The sequence below is a fragment of the Hesperophylax consimilis genome, chromosome 10, assembly GCF_061612785.1.
Source record: "Hesperophylax consimilis isolate HC1 chromosome 10, BYU_Hcon_1.0, whole genome shotgun sequence".
Taxonomy (NCBI): Eukaryota; Metazoa; Arthropoda; class Insecta; order Trichoptera; family Limnephilidae; genus Hesperophylax; species Hesperophylax consimilis.
This window is the reverse complement of record NC_142845.1, coordinates 18,889,651-18,910,939: the sequence shown is the minus strand read 5'-3', so window position 1 is coordinate 18,910,939 and position 21,289 is coordinate 18,889,651. Positions and strand designations below refer to the sequence as shown.

The 21,289-nt window shown below is 34.7% G+C and overlaps 1 protein-coding gene across 2 annotated transcripts in view; it reads left to right on the top strand.

The window, feature by feature from the left end:
* LOC149420419 (uncharacterized) overlaps positions 1 to 17,951 on the top strand; it is a 42,481-nt gene extending 24,530 nt beyond the window's left edge. For both annotated transcript variants that reach the window (XM_089636700.1, XM_089636699.1), the window contains exons 4-8: positions 6,319 to 6,513; positions 12,707 to 12,976; positions 13,614 to 13,962; positions 14,473 to 14,729; positions 16,320 to 17,951. In XM_089636700.1, the coding sequence (XP_089492826.1) occupies positions 6,319 to 6,513; positions 12,707 to 12,976; positions 13,614 to 13,962; positions 14,473 to 14,729; positions 16,320 to 16,652 (1,404 nt within the window). In that variant the 3' untranslated portion in view covers positions 16,653 to 17,951. The remainder of the gene's footprint in view (positions 1 to 6,318; positions 6,514 to 12,706; positions 12,977 to 13,613; positions 13,963 to 14,472; positions 14,730 to 16,319) is intronic.
* The last annotated feature ends 3,338 nt before the right edge of the window (positions 17,952 to 21,289 follow it).

Below are 21,289 nucleotides of genomic sequence, written 5' to 3'. Positions count from 1 at the left end.
TGGTTCTAAATGGTTTACCTGTCAGTATTCCACGCTAACTCTTGCAGTAGTCCTACGATAAAGTACCCACTACACAAGCAAGAATCTCCTATTAACTGGATAACTAATTTTGGGTCTTGGATTGAAAATCTAGAAACATTCTTCTGTCGTTGATCGTTGCTAAGTTGGAAACAGCATCGTCGGCTGCTTGCCTTATCCTACAAAACTTAATTTTGGATTTAAGGCCACTATAACCAACCAAACTGAATGATATTTTTTTAATGAAATGGTATAGCAAATATATAGTACGGATGTGAGCTATTTATAATTTTACAGGCAACTTTATCATAATTATTTGCTAGTTTTGGAGGCGGGTTTTGGTACCGCCGCCCTGGCATTTTTTGAATAATCTACATCTCTGCCCGGGTTCATCGGGTGAGATGTGTTCAGGATGCGTCTGTCCACTAGCTGGGTGGCGTGCCAGATCGGGAGAGAACAGTTTGGAGCGACGCTTTGAACTCTCCAACTGGTCTCTCGACCCATCGCCTTGCGCCACGGTGGGAGGGATATATTCATACGTCCGTCACTCCTGGACATACTGATCCCTAGATTCCTACTCACCCCTCATACATTTTTCCTTCCCAGAACTTCTTCGCCCTTCTTTCCTTAAAAAAGACCCCCTCACACAGCATCCCCAAATATGACATTATGACAGAGAAATTTTGTTCCTCAAGGCCTTCTGTGTGGGTTTAAAGTTAAAAAAAAAATTATGGTAATTAAAAAAAAAAACTGTTTATGTTATCAAGCAATGCAAGCTATCGAACGTTAAGTAATGGTGTTATGAAATTTCCACAGCTTTTTCTATCAAGATCAATATTTTGATGTGTTTCTTGGCTTATAGTGTTTGTCGGTTATTTTGTTAGTGTTATTTTCGTATCACAATCTTTCTTCTGCTTTTGTTATTCCGTATCCCTTTATAATGACGCGAGCTTTACGTCATACTGACTGTTATTGTGACTTGTTATTTATTTTTCATTTTGCTAAAGTTCAAAATTTTAAAAGAAAAAATATAATATTTGAGAAATTGGTTATGGCATTAAAACCACTGGGGTCAATGACACGTCGGCATAAAACTTGTTCTATCTTCTATTATATTATGGTCAGACATAATATAAACAGATTAGCAAGAGAGAACGCCACGCTTTCTCCTTACATTCAAAAGTTTATAATTTGAAATAATCCAGAACAACAAACAGAAAAAACAGAAAACCACCAAATAGTTCACCTGGTCAAGGTTTGCCATTTTTGAAGAATATTATTTTAAATAAAACAAAAAAGTGAAGTGCACATAACCTTTAATTAATAGGTAGTCTGTCTAACTAAATGTATTTTTATTTTCGTATGAAGTAAAAACCAACGGTAAGCCATTTTTAAAACTTTAGCTATGTTGGCTTTCATATGTTTTTTTTTTAAATATAGATCATATGGGTTACATTAATACATACATATTTTGCAAAATATAATATTTAGGTTCATAATTGGTCATGTATACCTTATCAGAAAAGAGGAGCTCTTGTGCCTGATAAGGGAGCCACGATTCTTACTTAGATTCTTAAATGTAAACTATATATAATAATATATATATATTTTTTTTACTATATATTTTTTACGATAATTTTTTTACTATAAATATATATTTTTTACTATAAATTTTTTTGGAAAAAAAGTTTGATTTTATTTATTTTATTGCATATAGTTCGTTTGTAATACCTATTAAAATACGAACGATTCTTTCATCTGCTTTCAAAAACCGTATTTCATTTTTGAATACGTAGTAAAGTAGTTGCGTTCGCTAGAAATTCCGGACCGAAAAAGATGTGCAAAAAACTCTCTGATATTGATGATTATTATTAAGATATTTTGATGATTTACCTTCACACGTATTAGTATTTTAAATATTCATAATGTTTTAACCTTTTGCCGACCTTTATTGACGTAGCAATCCTCAACTTTTGATCCGAACATTTAGAACATTTTCAGATCTCGTGCCAAATGCCACGTTACATTTAATCTTGAATGATATTAAAAACATCGAAAGTTCATTGATTTATCATTAATTTTATTCATCAATTACCCACCTAATGTAATCAAGTGAAATGAACAGGGTAAAATGACTTCTCAAACAAACACGTTAATTATTCTGCAGTCTGCAGTACCATAAAAAACGTCTCGAATGAATTTCCATGCAAATTCTGTTCAAAGTTCTGTAAAAATAACACTGCCATAAATAAACTAACGATTGCTTTTCAATTTGTTGAATGTGTAAAAATTTTCTTAGAAATTATTTAAAGGTTCAAGTACCTTAAAAGTATATTTATTGTTTATATTATATCTTTCACAACATATTGATAAAATGACAGACTTTGCTCTAGCAAGTAGACAAGTACCTAGTTCACAGGATGTAGAGATTCGCTACAACAGAGTAGATTTAGATAAATTGGTTTATTTTTCTTTTGCTTCGTGCGGCTTCCATCTGTAATTGATTGCGGTAGATATTTTCCCAGTTGCTTCACGCACAATAACCCGCAGATCACAGCATCCAAACAAGCAATTTCAATTAGAGAAACGTGGCGAACTTTTCACGCTGCGTTCGTCAATGGACCATGAACGAGTACGTCATAAGCCACTGGGGATGAATTGATGGATCTTTATACTCATACCACTCGCTTGACAAACAAAATGATTGATACATAAATAGCTCAATGGGTCTTCCTGCCATCTCGATCATAACAAGTACATTAGTGGGATCGTGTCACAGATAGGGTTTCTATTTGCTATAAATAGCAATCAATCTGTTTTCCATTTTGAAACGGAACTACGTCGAAAGTTGGCACTGACCATAAACCATAACAGCGTGATTTGAGTAGCCTGCTGCGTCCAAATTAATTGGAACAAGCTACCCAGCTATTCAAGTATGGCGGTCTTCCAATTGGACTATATTACTAAAAGAAACCTTCAATAATTGTGATATTGTCTAGGAACTGCAAGTGCTGTGACATACCTTCTTTTTGCTGGATTCACCCCTGTATTATGGTCTTTTAAATTTGGGTCGGTGTTCATCTCTTCCAGAGATGTGCAAAATGGGTACCAAAAACATTTGAAATGCAAAATGGGAATGGGTCAAAACTTTTCCATTTGAAAATGCAAAATGGTTTTTAAAAAAGCATTTCAAATGCAAAATGCAAAATACCTATTTTCAAAATGCATTGAAAATGCAAAATGGTTTCTCAGGTCAAACAATTAAAATAATTATAGAATTTTTAAACAGCTTTGTCATTTAATAATGAACATCAATGTAGAACAAACATATTACATTATGGTAAATCAAAAAATGCCACGACTACGGATTATGAACCACAAAATATTTGCGCGGGACAAATGTTGCCAACGTAAAAACATAGAAACTGCTATCTAATATTTAATATTACAGCGTCATGGCCCCATGTTCAGTATTTGAATCAGTATTTTTTATAATGGTATCATTCAATTGCCAGGGCTTCTACCAGGGAGCAACTTGACAAATGTAAATTATCTCTCATAGCTAGGTTGAGGACCGACTGATATTTGGGGCTTATGAAAAAAAAATGAGTGGAGATAGTAGGAAGAATGTTGCAAAAAAGCATTTAAAATGGAAAATGCATTGAGAAATGCATTTAAAATGCAAAATGGTTTTTATAGAAGCATTTAAAATGCAAAATGGAAAATACCCATTTTGCATTTTGCATTTCCATTTGAAATGGATTTATTTGAAACAAAGTACATCTCTGATCTCTTCAGAGGTTTAGGAAAAATTATACTAGCAGTCACTACCCGACTTCTCCCTGGTTTCAACATTTTGGTTTTTCTGGTTGAACACTTTGAGAAATATGCCGTTTTTTTAGACATTTGAAATGATATTTCAAAGTTAATGGCAAAAAAGAAAATGGCGCTGCAAAGTAAACACAGTTACGCTGAACTAGAAATCCAGACAAAAACTATTCAAATTTTGCGCGAATATTTAGTGGGATATACAAACAAATAAAACGTCTAAGATTGGTATTACTAAGATTAATCTGTCTGCATACTAAAAGCAAGATGCATAATTATTAAATTACGACACAAATTTTGGCAGCGGATTTACGATGGACAAGGTCGAAACCAAAAGGTAGATCTAATTCGCCATTTATCTTCCCTCTTCCGTAAACGGAACATCAACAAATAGATCTCACCAATAAAATTTTATTTATAAAAACAGTGACTCGATATTATTGATGTTAAAGAACCCACACTTTTGGGTGTTAGTGTAAAAGAAAAATTATCTGGTTAAACTATTTGAAGTTGTTGAAACACCGTTGTATAGTTTTATCGTTGTTTTAATTTTTCGTTTTAGAATTAGTTCAGAATGTTAATAGTTCATCAGTTTCCCTATTTGATGGATTTCTTGCTGGAGAAGCTGATTGCGTACATTGGTGATTATTATTTAGAGGTTTGAATTGTTTATTTGGTGCTTTGAATTGTTAAGTGTCTAAACACGTTTATAGCGTGAATTTACGACTATATAATATGTGCAATCGTTTTGTGTATTTCTTGGGCCAGGACCGTCACTGGATCCAATCACGAAATTCCTTATTTTTTGAAAAGTGCTGTTTATTATCGAAATATTGTTACAAATTGTCACTTGGAATCAACATTTGAAACTGTTCAACGCATTGATGTTTTGGTCAATGGTTCAACGACGTTAAAAATTAGAATCGTTATGGTTGTGAATCGTAAAGCTGTATGCGCCAGTCAATGTTTTTTAACCTTTTTCCTTACAAACACTTCCTCTTCTTCCTTTTCTTTCTTCTTCTTTTTCTTTCTTCTTCTTTTTCTTTCTTCTTCCTTTACTTTCTTCTTCCCTTTCTTTCTTGTTCCTTCCTCGACGTAGCATAACATAAGCCCTGAGGGATATTATTTTCTTCACTGCCTCCAGTGCGGAGTTCATGTTAAAAAAAAATATATATATATTTATTTATTCTTGCTGTTCTGGAATATGTTTTGGAATAGAACTGCCGTAAAAAATTGCCTGGGCGCATTTCAGAAGCAACAAGTAAATATAATTTGGCATAGAAAGGCAAAATAAGCACGAAACGTAATTTTTTTTTTTGCAAAAATATTAACTTAAATAATAAGTTATTCTATATCCCAGCACTTTCCTCCCCTTCAATACCGCACTAGAGTCCCTACTGCTCCGAGCCAGTGAGGACTGTGGCATTGCCAATAGGGATATATAGAGACTGAAGGGAATGCGACAGGAACGTTGGGAAGTATCTGATTATTCAGATCTTATCACTAAACATGGCTAAAGCCTTTTCAAGCCGTTTTTTGCCGACCTCTGTGTTTCCTCCCTTCAATATGGGTCTCTTCACTCTTTTTTTTTTTTTTTTTTTTTTTTTCCTCTTAGGTTTGTCAACAGTGATTCATATCAAAGCTCTCAAAATACAATTACATTAATTAAACTTGGTTGATACTATCACTAATTACAGACAAACACAACATTGATGAACACAACACTGTAAGTAAAGAATAATGTACATGTATGCACCTACATGCATACATGTATACACACATACATATACATTTCATAACAGCAACAGTAATTATTTTTAGATCAACACGATAGGTAGCTTTAAGTCTTGTTTACGCGTTTGATTTGAAGGTGGTAAAGACAAGCTTCAAGCTTCTACAAGCTTCCAGGTGCACTCCTTCCTTCAAAAATACAGCATTCAGGAGTTAATGTTAGTCTTTCACCCTGGCGATACTTTTTTTTATTTTTTTTATAGTGAATACCTCACAAGAGTCCCAACTGCTCCCGTCTGGAGCCAGTGAGACTATGGCATCCCCAATTGGGGGATGTTGTGAGGCTGAAGGTAAGTGGGGAAGGGAAAGAGGAAGGTGGGGAAGTACCTGGCTATTCAGATCTAGTCACTAAACACGGCTAAAGCCATTTGGAGCAACGTTTCAATTCTGAATGGTTGTCTTACACCAGGGCGATACTGAGAGTATCTTCCACTCTGGAACGTGCCGCAAATATACTATATATTATTTTTAATTAATTAATTGTGAAATAACACAAATTAATCAAATAAAATTTATTTGCGCACGCCGGGTTCGAACCCGCGACCTTCGGAATGGCAGTCCAATGCGTTACCACTGGACTATGCCGGCCGTCAAAATACTGAGAGTATCTACCACCTTAGTTTTCGTCTTCCCTGAAATTATTATTTCATTGATTAAATAATTATTTTAACATTATTCCAGGGTCAGTTGGAGAGTCTCGGTCGTCCCAAGCGTAAGATCAGCCGCGGCCCCACTGTTCTGGATGCTGGAGCCCTGGGAGACATCCCCGCCATCTACGCAGTGCCCCCACTAGCGCCCCACCAGCTGCCCGTGGTGGGTGTCTACGTCGACCCCCGCGTCCACACCGGCTTCAGATACCGAGTGCGCCCCCTTCAGGTGAGATGAGATTTCATAATCGTACCATACCGCCTTAGGGTTAAGTGTTTGCGGTTCATGATTCGATGAAAGGTGATAGAATATTTGGCAGGGAGATCTTTTCAACATTGCACACAATCAATTTCATTACTTGACAAAATAATTGTACTGCCAGGCGCACTGGTAACTTTTGTCACAACAACATTTTCGTTGTTGTGACAACTGTTCAATTCAACTGTTTCAAAATCCATAAAAAGTCACCTTAATGTCACTTCGCCACATGCGTGCACCTTCACATACTACAGTGGATTTTGAAATAGTTATAAAACAAAAATCATCCATACGCATCTGGCCTAACTTTTAAATCAAGTAAAAAAGCAATAACATGGTTTTTACAACACTATTTATTCATAATTTTGATGTCGACCGGTTTTAATTTTTACTCAAGCTTCATCAGAGCTAATTATTTTGATGTCGACCGGTTTTACTTTTTACTCAAGCTTCATCAGAGCTAATTTTATTTTGATGTCGACCGGTTTTATTTTTTACTCAAGCTTCATCAGAGCTAATTATTCTACTTATGGAGCCCTCTATCATCGGGGTAGTCTTGACCCTTATGATTGCAGTCCGGAATTGCACTCGCAATTGTCACATAGGTTTCAAATTCACAAGATTTGGGGTCGTCATCTTGTATTTGACATTTCTCATAATGTGACTGAGATATTACAGTTTTAGTCTTGTCATATCTAGAAAGCTTGTTAACCTCTCGAAGAGTGAGCTTTTTCGAACAAAACTGTGTCCAATGAGTGAGCATTTTTGAAGTACACAAATAAAAAAGAATTAAATGCAAAACCATAGTTTTCTCAAAATCTAGCAATGTAAAAATATTATTATTTATTCGATCATAATAATCAAGGACGCTATAGTACAGCCATACTCCTTGGCTAGTATTTTGTTCTGATCGTAATAGTACGGCCATACTCGCCGAGAGGTTAGTTGATTCCATAACAATATAAATATAGGAGTCACACTGATTTCCAGTGAGCATCAAAACTGTTATTAAAAAGTGGTGTAAAACAAAATTACTGTGCTTTCTTATGTTTTTGCTTGCTTTGAAAATATAAATAAATTTATTATTGCCTGTGGGCAGTGGTGCAAATTTCTTCATGTGAAGCTTTACATGTTGTGTGCATTTATACAAAAGCTTAAAGGTTGATCTGAATTACTGCATTGTTTTAAGACACTCCTCAAAGCGTTTGATTTTTGATATTTCAATCAAAATATCAAATGTTTTGGGCATAAAACAAAGATGATTATTTTGATAAAATAATAATTTTAGGGTAGATTGGTGAGTATACCCACTTATCTTTCACTGTAAAGTTATTTTAAAACATCATTTCAACATTGAAATTCACACAGTATAAAAAAAATAACATTAAAAAAATAAGAGTTTCGCAAAAAATTTCGAGTTGTATTTATCTTTTATAAATTTTTGAATAGTGAAAGTTTTGTGGAACAGCAATGTTGAAATGCGTTTTTCTTATTCATTTATTTTTATTCAACGATTGAGTTTTGAAAATACTGTTTTAGATATTAAGAAAAATTTACCGCTTAAGTTGCATCCAATACTGACTACAATCTCATGTTATATCTGCTTATTACCATTCCTCTTAAATATCATTCTCTATTATAACCTGTCATCATTCCTATAGATTAGGGTGTCCCAGGACATAAGGAAGAATTTTTTTTTCATGAATTTAAATATGCATACCCTCTTATTTTATTTCATTTGATCCGAATAACTCATTTAATAAATATTATTTTGATTAAACACCGGCAACCCGTGCCGACTTGATGCCAAACATATGGTACAGAGTTAATATGGAAGGATTTTCAACTTTCATTTTTGATGGATAAATAAAATTTAAAAATGCACAAATGTTCAATTATGTAGTATTTTATATTTAAAAATGGTTTATTGATTCAATTTGGTCTTCATAGTTTGTTTTTTACAGTCAGGATAAATCTTCCGGTGTTCCTGAACGCATCGTAACAAAAATTATTTTTGTTCCTCTTCGACCGTGAGATTAAGCCATGAAAATCTTGCATTAACTTAACAGTTCTTTCAGCTGTATCATTCACTACCCTCAGCGGCAACACCTTCTTTATGACTTCTTGATACGAAGCATTATTTGACCACATCGTAGGGAATTCGTTAAGAAAACTGGCATCTGTTTTCAGACGATCAAACAAATACTTGCTCTTGACTGAAATGAAGTCGTAAATATTTTTCTCTGAAACAAAAGTCACTAAATTATGATATGAACAAACACCTCAATACAAAACATAATTTAAACTACTTAATAAACTTACCATACAATTTACCATCAAGATCTTCCTTCGATGGGATATAACGTTTGTCATGGGTTGATAAATTATTTTTTTGATATTTCGAGCATTTTTATTTTAGTTTGATCCACAGCGTCTTCAAACAGCGATAAAATAGATCCTTCATCGGTCAAATACCATAACTGCTTACTGAACAGAAATAAAGCTGCCATTGAGATGTTTTCATCAATTTTTTCGTAAGCCTTCATCGATTTCAAAAAGCACAAGTCCTGGTAAGGTGGTTTAACTGCTATAATACATTGTAACCATGGCTTGACATAAGATGTTACTATGAACAGGCAAACGTCTAAAAGTGCCCTCTTATACTTACCGGTAATTTTAAATTGCGCACAAATTAATGATATTTTCAAGGAATAAAGCGCCTTTGCCATCCATCGAGCACCTGGAGGCCGAATCTTAAATTTTCTCGCTGTATCTCCACCTAAAACTATCACACAGAGCTCTAAAAACTCTCAATAGTCATCTCCAAGTATTTTTGTTGTCAATGCAGTACGGTAAAAGTCAGGCAAATCATCGATTTCGGAAGCGGTTAGGTGCAATGTGAGATTTTCTCTGTAGCACTGAATTTTATCGGGATCAACATTTTTACAGTTATCTCGAAACTTTTTGAAGAGTGGTATGTCAGGGCTTGTAGTCACTTGACTGATTTTTACTTCAAACACAGCTTTTAATACCAACTATGGCTATATTTGGTATAAATTGACAGTTAAATTCACTTTCCGGATATTGTAGAACAAAATTTCAAGAACTTGTCCATTAGATGGTAGTTTAGAACCCGATATTTGGTGTTTTACGACTCCTATTAAAAATATACTCTTTTTAGAAGTGCGTAAATCTAACCACATCTTGCCTGAACCAGTGATTTTCGTTTACTAACAAAAAAGCAAGTTACTACAAGCTCATCAACACGTTTGCTCGCCGGCGTCTTAATGTACAAGTACTAACATCTTTCGATGCAAGTCGGCACGGGTTGCAGTTGTCCAAAGTAAACGAAATTTTTTTTACAAGTTTTTTTTTATTATTAAAACAAAATTAGAGGGTATGCGTTCAAAAATAACAACTTTAATTTTTTTGGGACACCCTACTATAGATAGCATATTATTTTAACAAAGATTGCACAAAGAGTCAACGAGTTAGGAAGATCCGGCATCTTTCACCTGTCATGTGTCCCAAATCATAAGGCTAGCATCTTCGGAAAAAATAATAAATAATTGGCAAACTCAACTAGACCGAGCTAAAATATAAGTTTCTTGAATTAAAAAAAAAAAAATTGAATGAGCTACATTTATGAACACTCAAATCAAATCTTTGATGGTTGAATGAGCTACATTTATGAACACTCTAATTATGTCTTTCAAGATTGAATGAGCTACATTTATGAACACTCAAATCAAATCTTTGATGGTTGAATGAGCTACATTTATGAACACTCTAATTATGTCTTTCATGATTGAATGAGCTACATTTATGAACACTCAAATCAAATCTTTGATGGTTGAATGAGCTACATTTATGAACACTCTAATTATGTGTTTCATGATTGAATGAGCTACATTTATGAACACTCAAATCAAATCTTTGATGGTTGAATGAGCTACATTTATGAACACTCTAATTATGTCTTTCATGATTGAATGAGCTACATTTATGAACACTCAAATCAAATCTTTGATGGTTGAATGAGCTACATTTATGAACACTCTAATTATGTCTTTCATGATTGAATGAGCTACATTTATGAACACTCAAATCAAATCTTTGATGGTTGAATGAGCTACATTTATGAACACTCAAATCAAATCTTTGATGGTTGAATGAGCTACATTTATGAACACTCTAATTATGTCTTTCATGATTGAATGAGCTACATTTATGAACACTCAAATCAAATCTTTGATGGTTGAATGAGCTACATTTATGAACACTCAAATTACGTCTTTCATGATTGAATGAGCTACATTCCTGAACACTCAAATTATGTCTTTCATGATCGAATGAGCTACATTTATGAACACACAAATTATGTCTTTAACCGTTTGAATGCGTATCGTCGATATTTTGATGAACGAATATCTATCATAAATTGCGTGTCGTCGATATATCTACGACACAATGCGCAGTATATCTCTGGTATTCTGGTACGCTGCGTCCGCGGTTTGTTGCTTCACGCTTTGAGAGTTCGGCATGCGAGGTAGTACGTGTGGTGTGCGTTTTTTTTTTTAAATCGCTTATTTCAATTACAAAAATAGTGAATTGCGAGCCGTGATTTCACAGCAAAAATACGTTCAACAATTTTTTAACACCCAATTTTAGTACATATATGTATTATGAAAAAATGCCCAGCACTCAAACGGTTAATGATTGAATGGCTCAACTGTGTCAATGCAAGATTGAAAAATTGATGGTATTAAATTGATGAAATGATTGCAAAGTGATTTATTGCAGCGGGTACTGCCTTCAATTAAAATTAATAAATACATTTTTCTCAGAAGTTGTAAGGCGTTGAATGCATTCTTATTAACTGATTAGTTTCACTAACATGAATTTTTTTTTCGTTCCTTCTCAGTATTTTTGATTATTGAATTTCAATGCAGAAAGCTCGAGTGGATATTACAAACGAACACAAACCCATTTCTAAGAAATAAAGAATGTAATCTACTATTTTGTATTGAAATTTGCGAGGGATATGTTTGAATGCGATTAGTGATTGTGTTTCAAGAAAACTTATCGCTTTCGGTGAACCGCTCAAAATAAAACTTTGTTCACAAACAATCAAAAGAATGGGTTATTGTTCCATGCATGCAAGTGTGAAGTATGTATCCAAGTACCGGCAAAGCCAATTAAACGATCGGTGTAGTTTAGCAGCGGTAATAAGCATATCTTGTATTCACTGCAAATATATAGATTGGTTCCAGTTGGCATATTGGCGACCAAGTTCGCCCATAAAATGTATTTGTTTTGAATTCCAGTAAAAAGCGTTATTAGGGCTGGTGGCCTTGGTCCATAACGGACAACGTGAGTCGTTTTTTCTTTTATTTTAATGCAAATGTATTGATTATTGTACTCCATTGTATTTAAACATAATTATCAGACAACTGCAGAAAACGTTTAAATAAGATACAAACTTTCAAATCCTTTTTTCATCCATCATAGCTTTGTTTGTCTCATCTCATGTGTCGTGTGATGCTTCCCTTCTCCTTGTTGTGATTGTACTTTCATGTTCAAGTCTTGTTCGACATGTCTGGAAATTGGGTTCGACTCCCTGCTAAATCATCTCTGATTATTCTCTAAACCACAAGTTCTCTCAACACCAGATTTTTCATTTAGACATAAGTAGATTTGCTACCTCACTACAGATCATTGCATCAAACTGAAAACTTTTATTTTGGAGGAACAATAGTAATTATTATTTATTTAACTTAGATTTAACCTTACAACTTAGTTCGTAACCCCAAAAAAATGTCTAATTAACAAGAAATATAACAATGCGTAGAGATGCTAATTAAAAATAAAATGTCTCCAATATCGGTGATTTTCTATGATGCAATTATCAGTAACTGAGACCAACAATATAATTTTTCATGTAAACTTAATCTGACGGTAAAAATAATCACAACCAACAGTTTTGAAGGGCATCAAATCTCATTTAGTATGTTCTCTTACACTTTGAGCTATGAAATGGAAAAATTTAAAACCTACACATCACAAACATAAAAAAACACCATGTAAAATTAGTCCCTCTCTTAAAAAGATGTATAGTTCATTGTTTAGATTTGAAAAAGTAACATGTTTTGAATTTTTGCAGGCATTGAATACACCCGCAAGCTCTAAGAAGCCAAGAAGCCTATTTCAGGATAAAGCTCTAACGCTGCTGAGTATTGGACGAGGCTACGCCCGGAGGTTTACCTTTGACCCTGTGGACTCGACCCTGAATGATAATGACAACTACTTCTGGAGCGACTCCAGACCGGAGGGCTATGGGTTTGAGATTGAGGCTGTCTCTGTTGGAGAGAAGTTCACGGTGTTTGATACCAACCATCAGGCACAGGGCACTCTGGAAGTTGTGCAATTGCAGGTAAATATAATAAAGATGATTCACTAGTAAATATTACATAACACTTCTGTCTGTAGAACATCCGCCCATGTAAATCAAATGACAAAAGTAAAGATTGCAAATTTCATCTGTATTTATTGGCTAAAAACTATGATAGTGAATCTTGAATCTATAATGTTTTATCTGCAGTCCCGTATAATATTCAAAGTCAAAAGGATTTGACATTCAGATCACCTTATTTGTTTGTTAGTCATTCTATCCACTGTTATAAGTTATTGGTCCTTGTGTATACAATAACACTACCAGTCCTCAAAGACCTTTCTTCTCCACCATCTCGTGACGTAGGCAAATAGAAACCTGGTAGACCCAGTGGCAAGTCGATCCTGTCCGAGCATCAGCTACGTGACTTAGCTTTCAGATTTTCACTGTGGTCTCTAGGTATGCTTTTTCCTAAGGCACTGTTGAGGAAGAATTTCGTCTGTTAGGTCACAAATAACTTATCCTACAGCAATCTATTAGGTTGTTTACCATGTTGTAAATAAACTGGTACTGGTCTGAAGATGCCCATAGCTGCATGGTGTAGTACAGTATGTACATATCTATGATTTATTGATAATGGTCAGCGATATGGTTTACTTAATTTTATGCTATCTTACAGAAGGAGCAAATTGAACTGGAGCAGGTGATAAACACAGATGGATCCATCGAGAAGAAGGTCAAGATCTACACCCTCTGCAAAGTAGAGTGGTACGAGAAGAACGGGGAGACCAAAGTGATCCCCGTGAATGGAGTGGCCGTGCTAAAGAAGTGCCGCGGACAGAAGGCGGCCGCAGTCACTAAGGTGCTGAACGTGTCCATCGGGGTGAAGTGTAGCAAGAAGGGATACGAGCTGAAGCCAGGCATACAATCCTGCCTCAGAAGGACCACAGTGTCTGGGGAGTTGATCTCTGACGTACCCACGCGCTACACTATTGTTGGGTTGGAGAATTATGAACTTCCAGTTGTAGGTTAGTATCTTTCACAGAACTTGAAAATGAACTTTGAATTTTGAAGAATTGTTTGAATTCTCCGAAACAACCCGTCCTTAATATCTACAATTGATTTCGTTACAGTCATATTATTTGATCCAAATACACTGTGTGAACCAGTGAACCGCTTAACACTATCTAAATCTCTATTTAAAACAATGAGAGAAAAAAACCTTATATTAACGGAAACCTAATAAAGCAAGCACTAGTATATTGGTACCTTGTTCCAAAGTTGAAGATGCATTGACATTTAGAACCAGAAAGTTTTACAGAAATTCAAATGCAACATTGTCATCAAGTGGCCATTCAGCGCCTTTTTATTATTTTTCACATTTGAAAGGTCCCCTTCAAACGCTGATTCTGTGTGTGTTTCAGCTTTCTTTCAAAATTTGAATAAGTTCTCAAGCTTAACAACATGATAGTTGATAGAATAGCACTCTACAGAATATTCTACAACTCTAAATATTACGAATTGATTATGTTTTCCAGGAACCTATGTGGATCCTCGGATCATCGCCGGCTTCCACTACCGCGTGCGTCCAGTGGGCTTGCGCCGCCGCCTGTTCCAGGATCGTTCACTGCTGCTGATGGCCGTAGGTATCGGCTATGGCAAGCGCCTCACCTTCCAGCCCGACACACTCAACGCTCCCGAGAACTACTTCTGGTCCGACTCGCACGCCGACGGGGTGGGATTCGAGCCCCGCGCGTTGCACTCAGGGATGAAGTTTGAGGTCACCGCTAACGGGGTGAGTTAAAACAACACAAAACAATAAACTTATTTAAAAATGAAAAACACACTGTAATATACCACTTGAAATGAGTGGTTCTGCAAATACAAAAACAACCAAAATGGATTAACTTAAATCACAGCACCCACTCATCCATAAATAGCTATATGAAAACAATGTCTTTAGTATATTGATAGACATTTGCTTATAAACTGAGGTTTACGTATAAGAAAAACAATATTTTGTTTTTTTTTTATTTTTCGGAATTACTTTATTGAGTAAAACCTCAAATTGTAATATTTAAATATTGAAGACAATATTAGTGATTTCTAAACGAAAATCTGAAACAGAAAAATCAGAAAAGAAAACGGTCACATCTGGGACTCGAACCCAGGACCCTTGTCTTTCCGGGACAGTGCTCTACCGACTGAGCTAATGGGACCCTATTCCCCTCGGTCACTTTTAACTGTATCATACTTCGAATAAGAACTACTAACAGTGTCTTCATTTTTTCACCGCACATTTTTATTGGCAACTATCTTTATGTATGATCGCAAGATTCAACCCGAACTAAATGCAATCCAGACAGCGTCTTTTTAGATAAACCTATCTTAATTTTTTAAATTTTTAATGTGCGACATCTGTTGACTTTTCTGCAAGTCTAGAATGAATATTTATTTTTCGGAATTACTTTATTGAGTAAAACCTCAAATTGTAATATTTAAATATTGAAGACAATATTAGTGATTTCTAAACGAAAATCTGAAACAGAAAAATCAGAAAAGGAAACGGTCACATCTGGGACTCGAACCCAGGACCCTTGTCTTTCCGGGACAGTGCTCTACCGACTGAGCTAATGGGACCCTAGATGTGACCGTTTCCTTTTCTGATTTTTCTGTTTCAGATTTTCGTTTAGAAATCACTAATATTGTCTTCAACAATATTTTGTGTTGTGTGAAGTTGACGATAATCTGTAATATTTGTTTTTAAGGTTAAGGTTGATCTATGTGTTCGTAGATGGCGTTAATTTATATATTTTTTTTAAATACGTGTTTTGCAAGTTATGCTTTACAATATTAAGACGAATTATTTGTTTGCGCCCGTACACACGCAATATAAATATGAATACATAAATAGTACTGTCTGTAAAAACACTCAATTCTTTCAAGAAAGCCATACAAATACAATAATGGATTGAATCATCGATACAATATTGTGTTTGTACCGCCTTTCTTGAAAGATTTAATTTTTTTATACAGACTATTTATTCAAATTCATATTGCGTACGTATGGGCGCAAACAAATAATTTGTCTTTAGATTTTAAAGCATAGCTTGCAAAAGAGCTTTTTAATAAAATAATTAAATTCGACACCTACGAACGTGTAGATTAGAGTTTAACCTTAACCGTTTTTGGATGTCACTCTAACAAGTATAGATTCGCATTGTGGCACAAATAGACAGGTTACATCTATTATATTACAAAACTTGACTTCCCTGTCCGTTGTGTCGTATCGCGTCCCGACTAAAAACATCAATCTAGATTTTAAAATGTATAACAACGTTATTAAATTTATAGGAATATGATAGAATGCTATTTGTCTTTGCAGGAACATCTGGGAGAAGCACAAGTATTCCGCGCCGACCTTCCGCAGATAGAGCTGAAGACGGAGCTCATCACCGTCCCAGGTAAGACCAGGAAGTCCGTGGTCAAGCACATCCAAGTGGACGTCACCTGCCACATGAAGCTGGCCACCACCGGAGGAGGTTCCGTGGACTCCGAGGTCCATCTCATGCGGGTCTCCGGAGTGGCGATAGTCCAGAAGGACCCGGAATCTCCTGTGGCCAAGGTGGTGAAGGTCTACAATGTTGGACTGGCGTCGCAGCTGAACCAGCTCTTTGTCCAGTCGCAAACTGAGCTAACTTTCCACCCTTTGCCTTGAAGGATTCTATGTTACTTCTGAATGTTAGAGAGGAGGCTCACCTAGAACTGTTCTCCGCTGGTAGTTGGGATGGATAATGAAATCATGATATTACATAATTAGCTAAATTTATGCTTAATTTAGATGGATTTATTATTAGCTTACGCTATGAAATTAACATCAACAGATCACTTCATCATCATGTGTCAAAGTGCCACGTTTCAAAGACTTCATTCTTCTAATTTTGAAGCATTCCATAATTTCCTATTATTTCTAGATCAGAAATTAATCTTTTTGGATATTTTGTTGTTATGTACATAGTAGTTAATGGGAATGCGGGACTTGTGCATCAAATGCATTCCAATGAGTGGTTGCGCAAGTCAAATTTTACACTATGTATATTATTATAAAAGGAATTAAATTAATTAGAAGGGAAAAGGAACAGTAAACAGGTCATGTTTTGAAACCTGTATTAAATTGTCGTAAATCATTTTTAAAATTAGTGCTGTGTTTTCTAATGGCTCAGATCAGATCTGATTATGATATCTTATATCTTATAAATCCTCAACACTTTTATCTTATCCTTTCACTCTTTTTTTTTGTAAAAAAAAACGAGTGTTCTTTATTTTGAAGCGAATTTTAATAACTCATTACACAATATTATGAGAGTATTTGTGAGACAAAAGTCACTATGAAATAATTACATAATATATTTTAAGTTTTGCCTTAAATTGTCTTATACGGAATCTCAAATCTGTACTGAAAATTAGCAAGGTACTAGTAAATTAGCAAGATCCTGTCCTAGTAAAAATGTGATCAAAAGCTTCAAAATAATATTTTTATTATGTATAAAACCTAAAAGTAAAAAATAATTAAAAATAACATTAAATTTTAATCATAAATAAATTATTTTCATTCATTTTCACTATTGGGTAGTACAAAATGATAAGGAGTACCTTGGAATGAATATTCAGGGCCGGTCCTGTGCAGTAGTAATTGGAGTAGTCTGCTCTGGGCACCGATTTGCCAAGGAGTCAAGGCACTGATAATAATCTAATTTGGTTAGTTTTTTACTGGCGCCAGGTGCCGTTTTGCTCAGGGCCGGAATTGTTAGCAAATTATCAAGTATAATAAATATTATATAATTGAAAATAATCTGCCACATATTTTTGATGATAAAGGATTTTGGAATACGTAAATTGTGGAACTTGCCAAGGCAGTGAGAGCAGCCCATTGTGCGTGTTATGTACAGAAATATCAGTATTTTACTTTGAAATTATTTGTACCTACTTTTGTCATGAAATAAATAAATCAACAAAATGCATTGTTTTATTGATGTTTTTCCTACTTCCCATCACAAGTTATTACACAAGTACACACATTGCTCTTTTTAACCAAAGAAGGCATTTAAAAAAAAACTTAGTAGTAACTTATTTCTGGATGTTTAGTTTTGCATTCCGCCGTGCTCATTCCAAAAATTTCTAAGCATTTTTACGGAAACATAAACTTTTGTGATTTAAAGCCAATAGGCTTTGCCACACTTACACAGAAAAGTCTCACAAAGGACTGTCCTATAAACCGTTACCTTACTTTTGAACTTTACTTTTCTGCGCGGCGGCCTGGAGCGGCGCGTGGTACCGCCGCTCTGAAGTGTACGTGTGGCAGAGCGTATTGAATCAACTGATATTTCACCATTTTTCCCTTATTTTTCAATACCACAATTTAGGTATTACAATTTAAAAACGAGTGTAACAATTTATGTAAGTTACCGAAATTGTACTTATTTGGGGCAATATTGAATATTACAAATTTTCTATGCTTTCTACCGTCTACTGGAAATGACTGTAGTCACAGACATGAACAAAATGCTTTTTTTTTACATGTAAACAGATGTGAAATGATGACTGCAAGCAGTATACACGATTTTTTTAAAATTTAATTAAAATCAAATTTAATAATATAATTATTAAGTTCTGCACACAGACATAGGAATTAATAGACGAGAAGATAATGGCGAGGGGTAAAATCAACTGTTGAAGAACGAAGGGAGTGAAGCTGACTGTGATTCGTCAATAAATCAATCTGACAGTAAATAGGCATCTCGCATTATAATATCACCATTTACTTCTTAAAAGTAAAATCTGCTTTTGAATGAATAGACATTCTTACATGGGAGCGCAAATTACTCGCCACGTTATGAACAAATTTGCGAAGTCCAAATTCGGCAAAAAAATTCGGTTCAATTTTCAGAGTCAAATATTTCGTTTAAGTATTTAGTTAAGACACTTTTATAAATGTTCATAATTTACTTCCCAGCAACCAACCAGCTTTGTGTTTCGCGTCCAGACGTTTCTCGATGTGATAGTAACAACTGATTCATATTATACGATGTGAATATGCTTAAAATAAAGTAAAATAATGCTTATATATGGAATGTAATACGACAATTGGGTTTATTCTCTTTTTCACATCTATTTTTACAAGTTTTCATAGTACAAGTCAACATTTTGCCGTGTTATTTCGTAAAATGAACCGATGATGCCTCGACCATAGTTCGCACAAGAATGATGACGTCACGTTTTCAAATTTCACTAGAGGCCATACGCGAGCACAGCCGGCTCCAATGGAACCGGTATGGGGAGTGGGGATAATACGCTTTTAATCACTTAGGGCAGGTCTACTAATATTCATATGTCTATGGTTCTGCAAGTATTTTTTGGTTTTTGTTATTGTTTCAGCTGTTTCGGCTTTCAAGGCCGTTTTCAAACTGTGGTTTTAGCCACGTTTAGATGACTTACTTATATAATTCTATTTTACCCCCTCCCAATTTAAAATGATTTATTACCGGTTAAACCGATATACTGATAAAATAATTGTGACAATATAGATTTCATATTCTGTGGGGGTATTTTGAAGTCTGTTTTCCCCACATTAATGTTATCTTAATTGTTTAATAATGATGTAGCAGTTATTAATTTATTTAAATGTGTTATATTGTTTAGGAATAAATCATTTTCCTTACTTTATTAAAATGTTATATTAGGGTCATTAGTTCGTTTTATTGATTTCTAATTGTTCAAGTAAATTTAATCTACGGCCCTTTCTTTCTATATGTAAGGGTTTAAAATTATTTTTATTTAGGAATTAAACACAAAACAATACACAATACAAAATATTATCTATTCTCGGTCCAACATTAGAACAACCCGTAGACGAGCGCATGTCTCCGCCCCTTCTCCCCACTTCTAAAAGGACGAGCATTAACACATTCAGACCCACTATTTTAATAAATTAATTATTTCATATATTCTAATAATGATGATGATAGTATTACAATACATATATTGTACTTTATTTGGCATCAGATTTATCAAATCGGCTAAGAAATCAATCCAATGTTGAAAATATCATCATTTCGTTTACAAAAAAAATAATTAATTTTCCTCAGATGATTCATTTGAAATGTCAAAAGCTAACAAATTATTATTGTCCTCGAGTTCATCAACAATGTGATCGATATTCCAAAAAAAAATTTCGATTCCAATAATATGTCGAACAAAGTTACTTCAATGCTCTGGCGTAACTTTTTCGATACCTTCTTGCATGAGTCGTCTTACGTCACTTATTTTGAACGAGGTATTGTTTACTTTGACATGCTGTTTAACAATTGACCACATCGTAAATAAAACCGATCAACACAAACATTTACAAATTTTATACATATATTACCTATCTATATCCTTGAATTATAAAAATGCATTGTTGCAAATCGAATAGTCATACAAATAACACATGAATAATGTGTACCTGTCCTTTTTTGTTTTTTGAAATTGGTGATAATGAATATGGACATATCGGCTGCACATCCATTTTATCGCAGGGTCTGAATGGGTAAATTTTTCTAAGCGCGGGCACTTAGAACGAAAGCCAAGGATATACTGAATTGTGAGCGGAGACAGGAATCGCAGCCGAGCGATGGTGAAGGAACGTAGCGGGGGGGGTGGTATGCGCAGAATAAACCTAATTTAGTACGCCAGCAGGACGTTCTTAACTAGGATCGAGAATAGAATATTCCATGTATGGAATATTAGTGACATCTTTTGGTATTCCATAGAAGCTTAATCAAGCTAGTAACTAAACATGGACCTAAAAAGCCCTGGACAGAGAATTAGTGTGATTTTGTATTAAGCCAAATCTATGGTGAGGAGAAATTGCCTGGCAGCCATTTGCACAACTTCCTTTTGAACTGATTTCTATGAAAAGTGGTGCTTAATGGAATATTATTATTTTATTTTTGTGTTATTAACGCAGTTATAAGGGCTGATGATTTTTTTGGGGTACTTGATGGGACAAGGAATTGCTCCGTCCAGAGCTTTTAAGGTCCATGCATATGAGCTGATTGTAGAGTATTCAAAGTAATTCGTTTTGATTTATAAAAATCATCTATCTATAAGTTGGGTAATTAATAATAATAATACTAATTGGATGATTTGTATAGTGCTGTTTTTGTGCAAAATCACCTCCTCAAGGGTGCTGTACAAATATATCATACATTTCTACAATGATCTATGTTATTACTAACTATGTATGGAGATAATATACCTCACATGGCACGACCAAGTGAATCATATACTTGAGTCGGGCCATGTCAAGAGTCA